The following is a 21,115-nucleotide window of genomic DNA, read 5'->3' as shown; positions in this document are numbered from 1 at the left end:
AATATAACAATTATAGCCTATTTATGAGGTCAATACAGGATATATCGACCCAAAGAAGTATATCGACCTCGGACTTCGTCCTCAGTCAATATACTTCTTTCAGGTCAATATATCCTTGTATCGACCTCCTACAAAGGCTATAATTGTATAATATCAGAGTTCCACATAAGACAGCTGTGGCGTTCCATATACTAGCTATGTGGCTTTATTCAGTCACGAGCTCTGCCAATAGTTAAGTTAATTCTGAAACTGGTTACATATAAACAAAAGAACTTGCGAAATATGAAAATAAGACAGCAACCCAACGACATGTAAGTTCAAAAGTCATCTAGAGGTCATCACATAGTTATCAACAATATACATGTTGAATGTTTTAACATTTATGGAATTACGCCCCTCCCCCTCCCTACCAACTTTTTAAAATCCCTGGATTCCATCTGGAAATGCATATCAGGAAGATGAAATGTTAACAGATATGATACATGTTCTTAGTATATATATAGAGCTTCGTTTTACTTCACATTTTACATCAAAGGATCTCCTAGGATAAAGTCGGTTTAGGTCTGAATATAAGACCTTAGATAAAATGAAATATGTTTTCGTCGTTTTTCTTTTTTTAAACTTAGCGGATTTATTTTTGACTATTTTATTCGTATCTGCATTAAAGACTTTAAGTTGCAATGCAAATAATAATGGTTAATATTTGAAATATAGTCATCTCATTTTATTGAACCACTTAGGTAGAAAGCATTGCACCGACTTTATATATTCTTGTCACCATTGAAACATAATGACTCTAATTACAATTAATTGATGACAATAAGTTAATTTTCAAGACTTCCATTCATATTTAGCGTTTATGGTACTAGTCTGTTTCGCGTTGCATGTGTGTTTGTACTTTGTTATGGACTGAACATTAATCAATTCATCACATAGACGTGTGTAACAAGGTAAACAAGAGAAATCGAACAGACCTTGACAAGTAAAATGAAAACTGACACTCGGGATATTATAGATGAAGGTTTGTAGTTTTGTTTTCATTGTAGAATTTTTAAAAGTGTTAATATTTGTCCTCGACTAAGATACCACTTCAATTTGCACGCACTGCAATGTCCACCCGTGACACTCACTAGTTTCATCTGTTCATGTTTGTCCTACACGTACGTATACCATATATCAGTATATGTTGGGGCGTGTTTTTTTGTTCTTCGGTAGTGAGCCAGAAGAGGTCCATTTCTGTTTTTTTGAATAGGGAAGATCTTCTGGCTCTCTTCCACCTCTTCTTTTTTGATAGGTAGTTTAGACGGCAGAGTCACATAACAAACATGGCGTCGTTTAGTCTAAATGACATTAATAAATTTATGAATCCAGATATATTAGAATGTGAGCTGTGTTATAAACGTTTTTATGGTATGACAGTCTTAGTAGGACATCCCTGTAGGACGATAAGCTGGATAAATATAAGAACTACACGGACAATAACAGTAAAGGGACGACTATTTGATATTCTAGGGAAGGGATTTTGATTGATTGGTGTTTAACGCTAATTTCAACACTAAGTTGGGCTATTCCGTGGTGGTCAGTTTAAATTTATAGATGAAGGATGGGGAAGGGAAGAGGGCATTATTAACTTTTTTAATCTGTCGCTAATTATGCCTATTTTTCAGCTCTTACCAGGCAACCATATTCATATATGAAATCCTCCTGTCCCCCACCCCAATAAATGAATAAATATCAAATGGTTTTTCTTCTTATTTAACACAAGTTTAAATTGATTGTTTGTTGCTAATTTTTAACGCCCAGTGAAAAATATGTCATGCATGTTCAGGACTCGGTTCAGGAAAACACGAGTTTAAATGTCAGGTATATAATATAAAAACGAAGAGATGTATGATTGCTAATGAGGCAACTATCCACCGGAGTTCAAATATGAAGTGGATGTAAGCAATTATAGGCAACCGTAATTAAGGCCTTCAACAATGACAAAACCCGATACTGTATTAAAAGTCGTCTATAAAAGGCCCGGTGTGAGAAACAATTCAAACGAAAAAACTAACGGCATAATTATACATAACAAAAAATTTACAAAATATCAAATATGAGTCCAGGCATAAACCAACGACAACCACTAAACTACAGGCTCCTGACTTGGGACAGGCACTCAAAGAATATGGCAGGGTTGATATAAAAACGAAGATTGCCAATGAGACAACCCTCCACAAGAGACCAAATGACACAGCAATTAACAGCTATAGGTCACCGTACGGCCTTCAACAATAAGCAAAGCCCATACCGCATAGTCAGCTATAAAAAGCCCCGAAATCACAAATGTAAAACAATTCAAACGAGAAAACTAACGGTCTAATTAATGTACAAAAAAATGAACGAAAAACAAATATGTAACACAGCAACAAACAACCACCACTAAATAACAGGCTCCTGACTTGGGACAGGCACATACATACAGAATGTGGCGGGTTTAAACATGTTAGAGAGATCCGGCCCAACCCGCCCCCCTAACCTGGGACAGTGGTGTAACAGTACAAGAACATGTTTGTGAGCGCTCAACCCTTCCCGAAAGCTGGGACATTGGTGTAACAGTACAATATAAGAACAACCTGCACAAATCAATTGCAATTAGATTAACTCAACAGATCGGTACGACTCGGACACACAAAAAAACCAACTTACATATAGACAATAGACACAAGGCATGCCTAGACACAAAGCACCGAAATAAGAATATTTGCAATTACTGGAAGTTTGTTCAAAGCTAATAACAACTAGTACTGAAATAAATCTTGTTCTCCCAGACTGAAGTATCAATCAGTACACAACCAACGGATTTATTTAAAAAAAAAAAAGAAAACAAAAACAGTCTGAGAAATGTCTTGTATACATTGTATACTTGCATATTGATACATATACAATGAAAATTTTTGAAAAAAAGTGGTCCGATTGTTTTGACCATCGAAATTTTGCAATAGAAATAATAGTTAGGACCAGAAGATTTTCTTCAAGGACCACCAGAGAAAAATGATTTTGAGAACTTTCCGATAGCTTTGCTTTATACAAAAATAATCCAGTTTGGTTACTTTAAAAAAAATTGGATAGACAAGATGTCCGTTTTGATCATATTCGAGACAAACATTGACGAATTTTTGTGCAGTTTAAGATTATTCTTAAAAATCAAATATGGGGGTTTAAGCCAGATTTGTCTAGCAAAATTGAGTTAGAGGAAAGAACAAAGAAAAATGTCACGAACAGAGCACACTTTTACAGTCATGTCTACCGGACGTATCTTTTCTATAAAATCATCGTAAACTTCAATTATGTCATCCAATATAACAAAAATCTGCTATATTCGACGGCAAATTGAATTTTTGTTTTATTGATCTTCCGTAGAATATCTCCAGAAGAGGTCCAGATTCATTTTTTTGGACTCTTCACCAGAAGACATTCTGGAGATGTGCAGAAGAGACCAATAAAACACGCCCCTGATGAAAGAAAGAAACGGGTAGATCCTAACGAATTCCAACGAGACAGCAAGCCAGCAACACAAAAACAACAAAAGAAAATGCATGAATAATTTGTCATTGTGATAACTTACCAGTTAATATCATTGACTGACTGTAAATAATTTAGCATTCACTGACAAATATTTTAGATGAAAAACATCTAATAAGTAGATTTACAACGTGCGTACCAAATATGGAGATGTAAAGTATTCGACCGTGTAAATCTTTACATCGCTATGAGTGAGTAGTCAATTTATTTAAGAAAAAAACTTTATTTCCAGTGACAAATACTTCAACCGTATTCATTAGCTATGTGTTTACATAAAACCCCAACGAGAGCCCCCTCCTCATATCAATTTTTAACTTGTGTCTTTTATTGCACCGGGGTATTCATTTCCTTTTTATTTATAGTATAACATGTATTTCTTCATACTGCAAGTGATGTACTCTTCACTTGAAGAGTGTTATTCTACTTTACTTTAAACTACACTAAATATAGTTCGTCTGACAGTGATTATTTGATAATAATCGGAGTTCGCTTGTTTTTGACTATTCGGAATCCTCTAGTTTTTTATGCATGTAGTGCCGATAAAAAATTTGCCCGCTAATACCATCCTTTCTTTTCATCATTTTAGTACATAGATTTTAATAAGCCATGTTTAAAAATCTTACAAAATCCTTGTATTTTTTTCATAAATATTGAAAGGAAAAAGGTGCCAATGTTAAACATATTAAAAATCTAAGAGAGAATCATTTCCCGCCAAATTTCCAATTGCTTATATCTAAAAAACAAGGACACGGACCGTCATTTTTTCTACTTTTTAAGTTCTTTTTTATATGCTGTCAATTTATATTTGTTATTTTGAATAAAAAGGAGCGAACATCCATAATTCCGATTTTTGTATCGAAAACAAATCTGGTATATAATCAGCGGAGCGCGATTAGTATTTAAATTTTTACGGTGCGGAACCAAAAAAAATCCAGAATTTGAAAAAAAAGCCGACCACCTCCTAAAATGGAAAGGTGGTCGGCTTTCAAAAGAAGGTGGTCGGCACACCCGGCTTAATTGCCGAATGGAAAACTCTGAATTATTGTCAAACATCTGCTGAAAAGTAGGATCGATTTACCTGAAAACTTCACATTACCCAAAGATCATTTTCAATTTTTTCCTCAATATTTGATTACGTTCACATCATCACAGTTTCATGTGGGTACTTACTAAATAGAAGTTCTTACAATATATAACCATGATAACATTGGCTTTTCCCAAACTAATGACAAAGTTAAATTCGCAATATTACCGATTTAGGCAAATTTTGTGTATATAGGCCTATATACAAAATAACAGAAAAAAACATTTTTATCGAAAACTAAAACTTTGTCTGAAGTATAACTATTTACATGTGTATTGTGTTATGCATACAAAACAATTATTTTTCACTAGAGACGTCTGTTGATGCATACCAAAATATGTAAAAGCTACAAATTCGTATCAAAAAGCCTTGAACAGCAACATCTTGCGCTGAATAACATTTTGATTTGATTTGATGGATATATGTTAAATTATTAAAAAAATTACAATAAATGATATCTCCTTTTTTTCAGAAATTATTTTACGTGCTAATTACGTTTTTGGACGCATAAACCCTCCAGTAACGTGTAATAGCGTCGACGAGATAGATGTCTTACACTTTGTATCAATATATTTGGTCCTTACAGAGGAGGAAATTCCAGGTTTGTATCGATCTATCAGGTCCTAACAGAGGAGGAAATTCCAGGTTTGTATCGATTTATCAGGTCCTTACAGAGGTGGGGGGGGGGGGGGGGCATTCCAGGTTTGTATCGATCTATCAGGTCCTTACGGTGGCGGAAATTCCAGGTTTGTATCGATTTATCAGGTCCTTTAAGATAAGGAAATTCCAGGTTTGTATCAATTTATCAGGTCCGTTAAGATAGGGAAATTCCAGGTTTGTATCGAGTTATCAGGTCCTTACAGAAAAAGAAATTTTAGACTTGTATAGATTTATCAGGTCCTTACAGAGAAGGGAATTCCAGGTTTGTATTGATTTATCAGTTCCTCACAGAGGAGAAAATTATGTTTGTATCGATTTATCAGGTCCTCACCGATGAGGACTTCCAGGATTGTATCGATCTATCAGGTCATTACAGAGAAGAAAATTCGAGGTTTGTATCGATTTATCAGATCCTTACAGAGGAGGAGATTCCAGGGTTGTATCGACATATTGGGTCCATACATAGCAGGAATTCCATGTTTGTATCAAATTATCAGTTACTCAAAGTAGAGGAAATTCCAGGTTTGTATCGATCCATCAAGTCCTTTCAGAGGAGAAAATCCCAGGTTTGTATCGATTTATTAGGTCATTACGAAGGAGGAAATTCCAGGTTTGTATCAATTATCAGGTACTTAAAGATGAGGAAATTCCAGGTTTGTATCGATCTATTAGGTCCTTACCGAGGAGGAAATCCCAGGTTTGTATCGATCTATCAGGTTCTTACAGAGAAGGAAACTCCAGGTTTGTATCGATCTATCAGGTTCTTACAGAGAAGGAAACTCCAGGTTTGTATCGATCTAGCAGGTCCTTACAGAGAAGGAAATCCCAGGTTTGTATCGATCTACCATGTCCTTACAGAGGAAGAAATCCCAGTTTTGTATCGATCTATCAGGTCCTTACAGAGAAGGAAATCCCAGGTTTGTATCGATCTATCAGGTCCTTACAGAGGAGAAAAATTCTATATTTGTATCGATTTATCAGGTCCTTACAGAGGAGAAGATTCCAGGGTTGTATCGACATATCAGGTCCATACAGAATAGGAAATTCCATATTTGTATCAATTTATCAGGTACTTAAAGGAGAGGATATTCCAGGTTTGTATCGATCCATCAGGTTCTTACAGAGGAGGAAATCCCAGGTTTGTATTAATTTACCAGGTACTTAAAGAAGAGAAAATTCTAGGTTTGTATCGATCTAACAGGTCCTAACAGAGGAGGAGTTGCAGGTTTGTATCGATGTGTTAGGTCCTTACGGAGGAGGAAATTTCAGGTTTGTATCGATCTATCAGATCTTTACATAGGAATCGAATTATCAGGTCTTACAGAGGAATCGATTTATTAGGTCCTTGTAGAGGAGAAAATTCCATGTTTGTATCGATCTATCGCGTCCTTACAGAGGAGGAAATTCCAGGTTTGTATCGATCTATCAGGTACATACAGAGGAGGAAATCCAGGTTTGTATCGATCTATCAGGTCCTTACAGAGAAAGAAATTCCAGGTTTGTATCGATTTATCAGATCCTTACAGAGGAGGAAATTCCAGGTTTTTATCGATCTGCCAGATCCTTCCAGAGGAGGAAATTCCAGGTTTGTATCGACCTATCAGGTCATTACAGAGGAGGAAATTCCAGGTTTGTATCGACCTATCAGGCCATTACAGAGAAGGAAATTCCAGGTTTGTATTGATCTATCAGGTTCTTACAGAGAAGGAAACTCCAAGTTTGTATCGATCTATCAGGTCGTTACAGAGAAGGGAATTCCAGGTTTGTATCGACCTATCAGGTCCTCACAGAGGAGGAAATTCCAGGTTTGTATCGATCTATCAGGTCATTACAGAGGAGGAAATTCCAGGTGTGTATCGATTAATCAGGTCCTTATGGAGGAGGAAATTCCAGGTTTGTATCGATCTATCAGGTCCTTACAGAGGAGGAAATTCCAGGTTTGTATCGATCTATCAGATCCTTACAGAGAAGGAAATTCTAGGTTTATATCATTATATCAGATACTAACAGAACTGCAAAATTCCAGTTTTTTTTTATCAATATAACACATAATGACAGAACTGCAAAATTCCTGGTTTGTATATATATATACATTGTACCACATACTGACAGAAACATAAAATTCGAGATTTGTATAAATATACCAGCTTTTGACAGAACTGCAAAATTCCAAGTTTTACAAGACCTCATCTCTGTACATGTATATCTTGAAATGAATGAAATATATATTGATTTTATTGAAATAATGCAGTTTAGTATAATTCTTCCTAAATTATTTTCATCAAATTGATACCTCAATATATTTTTAACGGACTCATACATGTTATATCCATATATAAGCAGCTAGAAAACAAAGACGCAATTCGCATAGGAGCAAATGACAAAGGAAAATGAGCTTCAACCTTGTTCTGTTTTCTATTTACCAAATCAAGAATGATTAAATGTTACTATAAAAGAAAAAGAAAAGAGAAATCATGGTAAAATTAGAGTTTTTGAAAACAAATAAAGATGAATGCACAAGAGTTTTAAATTAAAGGTCATTTGAATTGAAGGTCAGTTATACGGTATCACCTTACTTGAGTGTTATACACAAACGGGTTTTTTTTTCGGAAATAAAGATTTAATTATTGTTCGATTATCCGATTTTACCGTTTTAGAAATTGTAAAACAAATGATCGGCTTATCTTGTAATGTTTATTTCGTCCTTATAGGGTCAAAGAATATGACTTCAGAAAGAACAAAGCAAACAATTGGTCAGTTTATGATCAATACCATATCGGACGACATTCTCCACCTGCCATTAGATCACATCACAGGCAAGGGCATTGTCGATAAAGACAGAAGAACTCTGAAAGATCTGTTAGACATTTTCATCGAATTGATTGAAGCGTCAGACTTTGATCCGGAAAATGGTTTGTTTGCCGTTAGCTCAAATCGGTTTATTTAATGTTAACTAAAGTGCTGGTTTATAGAAATTGCTTTTATATAGCATAGAAGCGAAACATTAATTCATGTTTAATATTTGTTTTATTGAACATACTTCTAAGATTTAAATTGCTTTCCTTGTTTTTATAGACAAAAGTCAGTTTTAATGTAACAATCGGGATACATCCAATAACGTTACAAGCATATTTACAGGTTTTAAAAGTCAATACCTCTCATAAACCATGTATTCAATATATAATGCATCGTTTACATGTCGAACAGTTTAACACACGAAGTTTTTCAATCAGGAACACTACAAAATTAAGTAAAACGTATATTTGATTCAACCAAACATAAATTCTACTTGAAACATTGTCCGAAACAATGCTATTGTATCTTTTAAAGTTTAAATGCAAATATTCGATTCCCTTTGGTATGTCAAGAACAATTATTTTCGAAACAATGCTATACATGATATATCTGTTCAGTTAAAAAAAACAAGTTGCTTTCTTAAAAAAAAGAAAAGCAACACGTGAACCCAAGACCGCTGATTGGTCACCAAAAAATATTTGCAGAATTTTTGTTTGCTTTTGAATTGAAATAATTGATTGTGAATAGAATAAGATTATGAATGATGCTGAAACAACTTTATTAAAAATGTGTAACTGTGTGTAGATTCTTGCACAAGTCAGTTGAAAGCAATGTTGGATAGTTGTGAATAGAAAAGTGTATATATACAGCTACTATTTGAACATACATTTTAAAGCTCGACTTTTTTAATTATTACTTGGGAGTGTACATCATTTTTTCATAATCCTATTGCAAATCCCAGTTTCTGCAAACCGGATGTCTAATGCAAATTGCACAAACCAATCGCAATATAAATTTAAGCACTCAGTTTGCTTTATAATCTGGATGTATTTATTTTATCTATCATATCTTCATATTTTGTTTCCTGGATGCCTTCAATTATTCTTAACTCGTTATTTAAGCCGTCTGTTCTCATGGTAGATGTGTATAGATAAATTCAAAGTCCAATTTCCATGTGAAGTGAAACCCTGTGGCATGCAACTTTTAAGAATGTTTCGTATATTTTTCTTGAGAGTAACACACCAGCTTCAATGGGACCTCTTGTATAGAAACTTATTTTTGTCTCATAAAACATCTCAAATTTTAAGGATTTCCTGATTTTACTTAAATCAATCCAAATATTCTACAGGAAAACTTGGTTTTGAAGAATATCTTATTTCAGAAGTTTTATGAATACTGGAACATACTTTTAAAAGAACCAATTTATATAAAAAGATATGTAGATAAAAAAAGATACCACGATTAAAATGTTGTACGCGAGTTAAGGATGTTCGTTCCTCTTGTTTTTGAATTTTTTGCCATATTTTAGGAATCCTCTGGTTTTATCCATGTTTTGCTATTGGAAAATTTTGTCCACTAACCCATACTTTTCTTTTCATAATTTTATTACATATAATTTAAAAAGCCATTTTTGAAAATCTTATAAAATCCTTGTTATTTTTTCATAGATTTTGAAAGAAAAAACGTGCCAATGTTAAATATATGAAAAATCTAGAGAGAATCACTTCCCGCCAAATTTCAATGGCTTATATCTCGAAAACAAGCACGCGGGCCCTTAATTTTTTATTTTTTTTTTTGCTTTTTAAGTTCCTTTATTCATATATTTTCAATTTATAACAGTCTTTTAAAAAGCTTGTTACTTTGAAACAGAGTAGCGAACATCCTTAAGTCTACAAAGAAACATCAGTGACGCTCGAATTAAGAAGTTAAACAGGCAAACGAAGTAGAAAGGAATTCAGGACCCAAAATTTCGAAACGAAGGTTTTGCCGAATACATCTAAAGTAATCTATTCCTGGGGTAGAAAATCCTTAGCATTTCGAAACTGTCAAAGTTTATAATAGGATAGTGACTCAAAAAAGAAGAGAAAAGAGAAACAGCTAGATGTCAGCATACCGTAAGTAATGATGACTGTGCTTGAAAGTCACATCTCAAGCTCTTACTGCCGTGTCCTGAATTTAGATAAGAAAATCGAAAATTCACATTCGCGAGCGAAATTAATATTTATGCATGCACATGGTATTTTTGCGCAAGAAATAGTCAATAGAAAGCATACGCATTGATACTCTGGATAAGAATACGCATTTGCGTCATCACATATATTAATCTAATAGTTGAATTCGGATGTCAAACTACCTACCTCAAGTGTTTTGACTACGGATTCATTGCCATTTAATCCGGAATTTGTGTGAACGCAAACCGATAGTGTGCGTGTGAACAGGGTGATATATCATGTGAATGAACCAAGACGTGTAGGATAGCTGGTTAACTCAATGAATACAATTTTCAAAATCGTACCATAGTGCAAATATTTAGATGCTATAAGGTTGAACTATTAAAACAAACAAACAAAAAAAGAATTGAAATTTTATAATTAACATACATTCATGTTAATGATTTTTTTCGAAAATTTAGAATATAATATCAATAAACACAGACGTCAAGTATTTACGGATGGACATTTTATTTATCAAATTAATTATATTCTATTAAGAATAAATTCAGTCTCAGTTTAAACTTAATAATGAATATTCTCTTGGTCTGGTAGTATCTATTAATGAAATTAGATATTTTTGACAGAAAAATCCTTTTGTTTTATTATCTTTCTGCTTTCCGACCACTGTGTTTCCGACCTAAGATAGATATGTATAACAGAAATATCTTTTTCTTAATTTTCTTCATGCTTTCCGACTTTTCCCATGCTATGATTGAAATACAAAATATCAAATGATAAACGTTCGGAAATAATCAGTTTATTCTGGGACATTATATATCAATAAACTATGTCCAGGTTTATTGTCACAATGCACATGTCATTATATATCAATAAACTATTCCCAGGTTTATTGTCACAATGCACATGTATTAAATACTACACACACAACTCGTACAGGGACCGTCTCAAAGCATGAATTATATAATTGCGTTATCATTATACTTGATGTTTAATAAACATTCGCATTATTAAAACACATATGTTTTGTCAAAAGGCAAATAGGTTCTAACATATAAATGATTTTTTGACTGCAACCTAGTCTTTATTGTTTTGCTATCCAATCTACAAATGAACTTTGATTGTTGAAATATACAATGTCACGTGGTAGCCTATCCATAGAGGGACCGTATCAAAGACATAGATAACTACATGTATAAATGATCGAAAAAATTCGAGACGTTCCGAGAATCTTGATTCCGAGTATATCGAATGGCCCATAGTCACTTCCAACACACCAATATATAGACGTGAACCCCCTGAGGGTTTATTGTCTCAACATTTCATTATAAAATTTGACCTATTTACCTTAAACAGTATCTATTATAGAAATTATAACAATATGATAGGTTAATTTTACATACTAGTCAAATATTGGATTCGGAAACAAATTTTGAAAGAATTTTATAAATCCGTCTTCCATTTAGCAAATTGACCAATTGATAAAATTCCCTAGATGATCCATACTACTTTGATATGCTCCTGAGGTTTGGAGAGTAAACGATAAATATTTATTTAATTGTCGTTGTTACAGTAGTAAGGTTTTTTAAAATGGAATTTTTAGTAATGAAGATGTAGCAGTTTGTTTGAAGTCCCTAACTATGTTTTTAATTCAGTTCAAAGGCTTTTCAGATATGCGACACGTATTTGGTCAATTTTAGATTTACCGTAATAATACTGTAGATTAATAGATATATTATTTATCTAAAGAGTCGATAAACGTTTTTAGTATCAGTAGGGGGATTTATAAATCTGTATTATACATCAAATCAATTTACAACTATTATGATAAAGTTAAATAGACTGCATTGACAAAATAAAAAATCTAACTAAACATCGCTCCAGTATTTCACTTATTTGGCACGTGTTCCATCCATGCTTCTGTGTTGATTGTTTAAGAAGGCCACGATTCGGTAGACTTCGGCAACAAAGCCTGACAGTTAAGTATATTATCAGACAACGTTTGCGATCAACAGTCTCCGAATGAAATATTTTTGGTCGATTACTCGTTCTGGATTCGAAGTAATTGTAAAAAACATATTTGTTGATATAATGCATAACATGTATATATACTACTCATACAAATTAATGCAATAGAAAAATAAGTGTCCATGTATGATACAAAAACTGGATATTTGGTAGTAAAGTTTGATATAATCTATTATATAGATTTTCTTCACGCAAGATACAAACCGACACTAAATCCGACGATCACTAATGTCTTCATGTAAACGATAGGATAATGTGTCATCGTCATGTAAATGTTTGTTCAAAGTAAAGTAAGATTTTAAAAAAAAAGTGAGGAATATGTTTTATTTTATTTTAATGTTTTTTAGGGAGTTAAATACGGATTTCTGGTGATTGTACTTAAACTGCCTGTTTAAAAGCGCAACGTTTAGGCTTAACATTCCTCCTGAAACCGTACCTAAATCATTTTGAATTTGCCCTTTTCTAATTTCAAAATCACACAGTAGTGAATGGGACCTTTAACTTTGATAGTCCTATTTTAGAAACAGCCAGCAGCGTATAAAGCGGACCATGTTCCGGTATATAAGATATTTGTTATCTTTGTTTTGTCTTTTGAAGGGCGAAGTTCACAAGTACGAGACGATATTTTTTTTTAAATGTATGTATATATATATACTGAATACACTTGTATATTCAGTTTATAAACACAAAGTAGACAAACTTCGTCCCGCACCTGTGGCGAAAATATTGCCAATAGATTTCAATATTACATATGGTGTAGCATTCTCCTGTTTTCATTGGATATTACGATCACGTGTTTGAAAGGTTATTTGATGTATCCGAAGCATTGTTTCTATTTTTAAGTATATTAACGCTATGTTTCTATTTATATGTATATTGACGGTCAATATGAAAAATCTTGCTTTTAGATTAATGACGTCATGACGTCACACATAAAAACCATGGAGAAAGCGTCGCAGCAGATGAAAAGAAAATTTGCAAGTTTATCACAAGAATTTTTATGTTAAACGCAGACGCTAAGAATACAAGAAAGCTAACGCAACAAGCTATGGAGTTGTTCAAAGAATATTGATATTTTCAATAACATGTTACAATTCTTGCAAAATACAATTTAAAAATATTCAGAAAGAACATTGAACGCCATTTTCCTAATACATTATTTACATATGTAATATATAAATAAAGGACTTTCACTCAGTCAATACGTTATATATGGACCTGTTAGATTATATTGACACTCGGACTTCGTCCTCGGTAAATATAATCTGACTGAACAGGTCCATATATAACGTATTGACCTCCTCAAAAGTCCATAACTGATAATTATATGAAGGTATTCACATTTCAGACACTCCTTCACTTTTGAGGGATAGCAGGACTATCCCACCAAGCATCAGGTAGGTAAAATGTACAAAAGTTCCATCCACCTCGAACATATAAATGTACTTCTCTAATTTTTGTGCTATTTTCACATTTCTTGATCGGTGTGAGAAAAATATTTCTCCTCACTAGTGAAATATCTGTTCTCGGCAAATGATTGGTCGAAATTTAATTATGACGTCAAATTTTCTTGGTTTCTTCTGAATTTTCCTATTGTGACGTCATGAAAGAAGCCGACCATGTCTGATGATGTCACATATAAAGAACACAACTTTCTGCAAATCTTTGGAAAGGAAGGATAAAAATCATAAGAGAAACAGATTCCACCACTATAACTCGTGTATTATGATATTTCTCCACTCTCAACAGTTAAATCTTAATTATTTAAAAAGCTCGGCAAGCCTCGCGCTTTAGATATTAAAATTTAACTGTCTCGAGTGGAGAAATATCGTAACACACTTGTTGCAGTGGTGGAATCTATATATAACAGCCAACGTTACGTTGTATTTTTCTCCATTTGCTAGAGTTGACAAGTCTGTTAAAACAAACTACTTTACAATACATCTATATTTATTAAATGTTACAAGTTTAATGCTGCAATCCATCATGACATACTTAGTACTCATTGTTGTAAAGATAGTAGATGAAATACATTTAAAAAAGGAAAAAAAGTTATTTAAATTGTTAAAAATGATATATCATTATTGAAATTAATGCCGTAGCGAAAGTCAGGTCGCATTTTTGACGAATGACATATTTGATGTCACATGTTGAACAGGATGTGTTTAATATACCTTAACATAGTTCTTCGTCCTGAATATTCATTTAATTTGCCTTGTGGACGTTAAAACAGCCATCCACCATCATTATCCTCCTTAAGGTACCACAAAAGACTTAATATTTGTAATTACAACTCTTATTCCTTAATTTTAATTGTACCTCCAATTTTTTACATTATTTCTTGAAAAACATATACTGTGGTACTCCTCTAGCCCATATTCATACTAAAGATATATTTCTATTGTTTTGCTTTCAAAAGACATGCCTTGAGAGATATCGAAGTAAGTGCAGCACAGATGATTGGATCGATATCAAAATTAAAGGATGCTGCATCATCAAAAAAGGCACAGGTTGGTTTGCAATATCATTGTTATTTTTAAAAAATAAAAATTATAGTTTAATTTTAAATTATGACCGTAAGCAAACGCATAAGAGTTTTATCGTTATTCCGGAAATAAGATTGCAGATTGTCCCAAGTCCGCGTTTTAAAGGAATGCATTATACTGTTCCATTGAAATAAAGCCAAACAACTTAACGTGAGGGTACCTAAATTGCACATATTTTGATGGTTTTTTTTTCCCACCTACGTTTATTTTAGAAACAGACAAAAGTTTCCGTGATGCGCTTATTTTGTAGGTGTTTTATTCATTACTATATAGTTCCACAAATTTAATTTGAATCCATACTGAATCATAGAAAAACTTGTTTGAAGCAACTTATGTTGAAAGACGTGCATAATGACAAATTATAAAAAAAATACAAATTGTTTAGGTTCTAGGAAAACCTGTAACATTTCTACTGCTTTTTAGCAAAATGGGTGCAAATTGGGTGTTCGGTGCAATTTGGGTCCTGTGGCGTTACCAGTTCAACGTAAAACATGCTTCATGAGAATAACAATCGAAATGAATAAGATCTAGTTGCTGCTCACATTAAAATAATTTTATTGTTACCCTTTGAGATCAAAGGCATTTTTCAGCAACACACGTTAACCTTTAACGGAAATTACAATAACCCTTAGAATATTAAAAAATAATACTATACACACTTCTGATATATATGAATAGTCATAAGATAATCAACACGATGGGTAACACATGTGGAGCAAGATATTCTTTCCCTTTTTGGAGCACCGGTGATCACTCCAGGTTTTTGTGGGGTTCTTGTTACTCAGTCTTTAGTTTTCTATATGTCGTGTTTTATAGACTGTGTGTTTTTCGTCGTTTTTTTTCCCGTTTTTTCGATGGTACTGTCAGTTTGCTTACGACCTATGAGTTTGAATGTCACTTTGATATATTCCGCCGCTTTTGTATAGAATTAAACTAACGTTGTAAATATTAAAACAGCATTGAGTTGGTAATTTCTACTAGATAGAATAAAAAATATTTCTATCCATCAAATTTTTTAATTAACTAATTTGTATTATATATTAATTTCTATCGCTTTATTAAAGACAAGATTTACCCAGACCACGCCTACACAGTTTATGTCATCATCTACTAGTCCTGTTACATGGGGAAAAGTTCTGTACAATTATCAAGACAAAGGTAATTGGAATATTTTGAATGTACATATGAATAATCCCAATGATCTGTGTTTTTTTTTTCAATGTAATTTGCTAAGTCCTACATTAATATAATTGTATAGCTTTCGACGAATATTTCAAATTAAACCGAAACATTATTTCTTTTTTTCCAACGAGAGTGTCGGCGTTGGCATCGACAGTTTCGTCAATATTAAATGTTTAAAAGCTTTCTGATGATGTTCTTTCCTGAAATATTTGCCACTGGACGTTAAGTTGATATTTGATATACAGTTGCATCATCATATAGATATAAGAAGATGTGGTATGAGTGCCAATGAGACAACTCTCCATCCAAGTCAAAGTTTATAAAAGTAAACCATTATAGGTCAAAGTACGGTCTTCAACACGGAGCCTTGGCTCACACCGAACAGCAAGCTATAAAGGGCCCCAAAAATTACTAGTGTCAAACCATTCAAACGGGAAAATCAACGGTCTAATCTATATAAAAAAGAGAAACGAGAAACACTTATGAACCACATCAACAAACGACAACTACTGAACGTCAGATTCCTGACTTAGGACAGGTGCAAACAATTGCAGCGAGTTTAAACGTTTTAATGGTACTAAACCTTCCCCCTTTTTCTGAAACAATAGTGTAACATCACAACATAGAAAGACACACTATAAAATATCAACTGAAATCAATCAAAGGACATATTAACACCAGTGAACATACACTGAACAAATAAATTTGACCTATGATACAATATAAATACAAAATAAATAAACTAAGGAAATAATAATAAAAGAAACATGTTATACCGCTATGAAATGTTAAACAATTTAAGAAAAACAATATGCTCGAACAAAAATATCAGCCATTTGCAATTACTTTAAACACAGGTAAATACATTCATGTCAATTTGTAAAGAGTGTATGTACACAAGGACCCGGGACCCGTCATGGTCCAGTTACATCAAAATGTAAATATTGATATGAATAAATGATGTTGGGTCGGAGGTGCTGTCCAGGCACTCTGTCTCCCTCAACCAATCGAAACTGAAAGCAACAATATAGCCAGAGTACTGAAAGTGGCGTTACGGTGACCTATAGTTGTTAACTTCTATGTCATTTGGTCTCTGGTGGAGAACTGTCTCGTTGGCAATTGTACCACATCTTCTAATTTTTATATTAAACAACCACACTCAATCAATTAACTATATTTGCTGTATGTCTGGCAAGGTTCAACTGAACTTGAAATCATGTCCATAGTTCGTCGATTATCTTAAGTTTATGAAATAGTATTAAAACCTTTTTCTTAAAGACTTTCAACATGAATTCAATCATTATGAATTAAAAATAAAGCAGTCAAGACATTTGAGCGGGTGCACGTTTGTTACTTATGATTTCAGCACTACTGCAATTTAATGCTTCTACAAGCAATGTACATATTGTGTTTTGTAAAGCTAAGTTCAAAATAGACACAGGAATGTATGGCGTGTAACATTGCGTGTTTACATTATCAACAGTAACAGTGCTATATTTGAATTTGAGCTTTTTTGTTTTTTTGCTCTTTTCTTCTATTGATAGTTCTAATAGTTGGTTATATATTTGGAAATGTAGTTAGTAAAACAAATAAGGAGATGTGGTATGATTGTCAATGAGACAACTATCCACAAAAGTTCAAATGAAGTGGATGTAAGCAATTACACGCAACCACACAGCCTTCAACAATGAGAAAAAACCCATACCGTATAGTCGCCTATAAAAGCCCGACATGAAAAATATGAAACAATTCAATTGAGAAAACATGCAAATGTTTATATGCCTTTCCAATTTGTCTGGTATTAAGAATTTGTGATTTGATATTTAAGGTTATTAATAACGTTAAACGTGACCGTTTTGCTGCTATTAGTGTAGAAGGTATATCAATTGCAATAGGTAAACAGAACAAACAATTTGAAAGTCAGCTACCATCAAGAAGAGCCCTAGGGTCATTGTCTAACTATTCTCCACGTCGTTTGACAAAATCTTGCAAACTAAAACCCGTCATCAGTACAAAATGTAAACGCTCAAGTCCAGTTGTTTTCCAGAGGAAAAGGAGTACTGTAAAGCCAAGACCAGGTCAGTAACTTTAATGTTTAAAAACTGTATTGTATTATAGATTTTTTTTTTAATGTGAATTTCTACTTTCTTTTGATTTTGACAAACATTTTCGAAATATTTCCCCATTAAATATGAGTATATAAATTCACCATAGATACCATTTATGGCAATATTAAAATTTTGTACGCCAGACGCATGTTTCGTCTACAAAAGACTCACCAGTGACGCTCGATTAAAAAAGTTAAATGGCCAAATAAAGTACGAAGTTCAAAGAGCATTGCGGACCCAAAATTACGAACGGTTTTGCCAAATACAGAAAGGAGATAGGACGTACATTACAGTGAAGCACGAATTAACTTAGTACAGTGTGTTTAAACTTAATTAGTATCTATTTATTCATAGTAAATCTTTTCACACAAAAATCCCTTTACACCCTTTCAAAAATAACAAAAGCAAAAAAGCATCGCTTATATTGCAATTATTCATCTTCAAGATAATTCAATTCCGTAGAAAGTAACATATTGCCAATGAGACAACTTTCTACCAGAGATCATATGACTCATATGTAAGCAACTTAAGGTCACCGTGCGGACTTCAACAACATACAAATACCGCATAGCAAGTTATAAAAGGCCCCAACATGACAAAAACAAAGGTCTGATTTATGCACAAAACAATAAACGAATACAAATATACTATACAACAAACGATAACCCCTGAACTACTTATACAGGCTCCTGACTTTGATACGGTATTGTATTATAACATGTATTGTACTTACAGTCAAAACAAAGATAACAAACAAAGAAAACAACGAACAAGCATTAGGTGATGAACTGGAAAAAGTTAAAGAAAGACGAAAAGAAATCACACAACAAATATATCAGGTAATACATTAACTTTTTCATACATACAGAATTGAATATTTATGTTTAAACATTTATCTATATAGTTCCTATTTATTTACGTAGAAATTTTTGGAAAGTTTATTTTGGGAATTTCAAAAAGTCTTTACAAGGTCTTGACTTGGATTGTCAGTGAGTCGATCGAGTTTACACATCAACAAAAACTCGTTCAAAATATCAATATGTGTATAATATATTGCCAGTTAAAGAAATTGCATACAACTGCAGATCTTGTCTTAATGCAATTCAAGTTTCATAGCACTTAGTGAGAGTTAATATTATCTTTTTTTGAGATGTTATCTCAGGTGTTTTTGTATGATAGTTTTATTTTGAACTGCAAATACATTAAATCTGTGTCGAATTTGCTTATTAGTTACAGAACGAAGATCAACGTTTACAAACACTTCAATCCATCATGACAAAAGAATTGAGACTGTTACAAGTTGGCGTAAGTTTGTTGAATACCGACGACTCTTATGTAGACAATTTATTGATTGATTGTTGCCGCCTGCTTAACGTCCAGTGACAACCACTTTATGCATATTCAGCACGAAAACAAATTAACAATTGATACATTGAGTAGGTTATTCAAAAAAGGTCGACCGGGATGAAAGTGAGAACATTTTGACTCGCACTTTAAAATGATGGTATGTTGATAGGGCCAGAAATTTTGCCTTGCAACAGGCAATCTTCGGACCCCTCAGAGAGTTGTTGCATAGGTTCAATAACGTTTTAAAGAGAAATGACACTCCCCATACACCAGGCCAATCAATTAATGTCCCCATTCCGTCTGGACGTGACTGCGTATTTATACATCCTTCACAGCCGAAACCAATGTTCATTGATTTCGTGGTTACAGGTGAACCACGAATTAAAATGTTCAACGAAGTACAAATTTTCTATAGGCTTTCAGTTGTATGCAGACTTTAGTAAAACCACGAAATCAAATATCCAAGACCCCATTATTTTCTATTCTATAACTATTTCGCTTATTTTTTTTTTCTATATTTTGTTTGCCCGTTATCCTCTATTCTGTAAACCCCATCAAAACCATCTTACATATAATCTAATGTATAATTAATATCAAAATACAATCAACGAAATGTAAGATTTACAGTGTATAACTTTAATGGAGAGTAATCAAATCTTTTTGTTTTGAAAGCATGATTAGTTGCCACCTGTAAAGAAGGATAACTAGCAATTACTATTTATACTTCACAAGAGAGAAATCAAAGATACCAAAGGGATACTCAAACTCGTAAGTCGAAAACGAACTAACAATGTCATGGCAAAAAACGAAAAACAAACTGACAATGTCATGGCAAAAAACAAACTGACAATGTCATGGCAAAAAACAAACTGACAATGTCATGGCAAAAAACAAACTGACAATGTCATGGCAAAAAACGAAAAACGGCTAAAAGACAAACAACAGTTTACAAAAAGACAACTTATCAATGATCTGCCAGTGTTTAGCTAGATTGTATCGCTTGTTATGCATCATGTCTATTGCTAGGTATAAAGCAATCTTAGCAAAATGTCTATTATATTCAGCAAAATGACAGTTGTTTTCTATTCGTTCTGTTGGTTGATATTGTGGAGCGTTTGAATTTGTCAGGTTTTAAGACCTTCCCTTTTGGTATCCTTCGCCTCTCTTTCCCCCCTTTTTGAAATTATCTTGGATTACGGTAAGGTTTTTAATACTTTTTATGATTATAATCAAATGTTTAAAATTAAAGTATTACATATGTTTTTTGACTTCTTTGTAGAATTCGAAAGAGCCAAGGAAATTACAAAAAAGTTTGACACGACGGATTACGTCGTCAGCTGTTACAAGACCAGTCTGTTTTAGGTGATACAAAAGGATGACCAGCTGACCTTTCAACTCTTTCTATTGCATTCTGGTGACAAAATGTACTTATATAGACAATTAAGAATCAATTAAAAATTTAATCTGTTCATTCTTCACTTCATATAAGAATATGTCTTGTAATTGATATATAAGGGCACACGCAGTGGTCGGCGAACGAATTATATAGTGTTTTGCATAATATAAAATAAGAAAATATAGTATGATGCCAATGAAACAACTATCAACTAGAGCAATAATGACGTG

At 33.1% G+C, this 21,115-nt stretch overlaps 1 protein-coding gene across 1 annotated transcript; it reads left to right on the top strand.

Annotated features, from left to right (window-relative positions):
- Positions 1–931: 931 nt before the first annotated feature.
- Positions 932–20,902, top strand: LOC127711564 (uncharacterized). Its single transcript, XM_052217657.1, has 10 exons — positions 932–1,021; positions 5,124–5,252; positions 8,023–8,223; positions 13,655–13,703; positions 14,726–14,816; positions 15,917–16,010; positions 17,930–18,112; positions 18,878–18,981; positions 19,373–19,447; positions 20,769–20,902. Exons 1-10 carry the CDS (start codon positions 988–990, stop codon positions 20,853–20,855), a joined length of 1,047 nt encoding a protein of 348 aa, XP_052073617.1. The 5' UTR covers positions 932–987; the 3' UTR covers positions 20,856–20,902.
- Positions 20,903–21,115: the final 213 nt, after the last annotated feature.

Source organism: Mytilus californianus, unplaced genomic scaffold, assembly GCF_021869535.1.
Source record: "Mytilus californianus isolate M0D057914Y unplaced genomic scaffold, xbMytCali1.0.p SCAF_8, whole genome shotgun sequence".
NCBI classification, from domain to species: Eukaryota; Metazoa; Mollusca; class Bivalvia; order Mytilida; family Mytilidae; genus Mytilus; species Mytilus californianus.
This window is presented reverse-complemented; position numbering and strand designations above follow the sequence as displayed.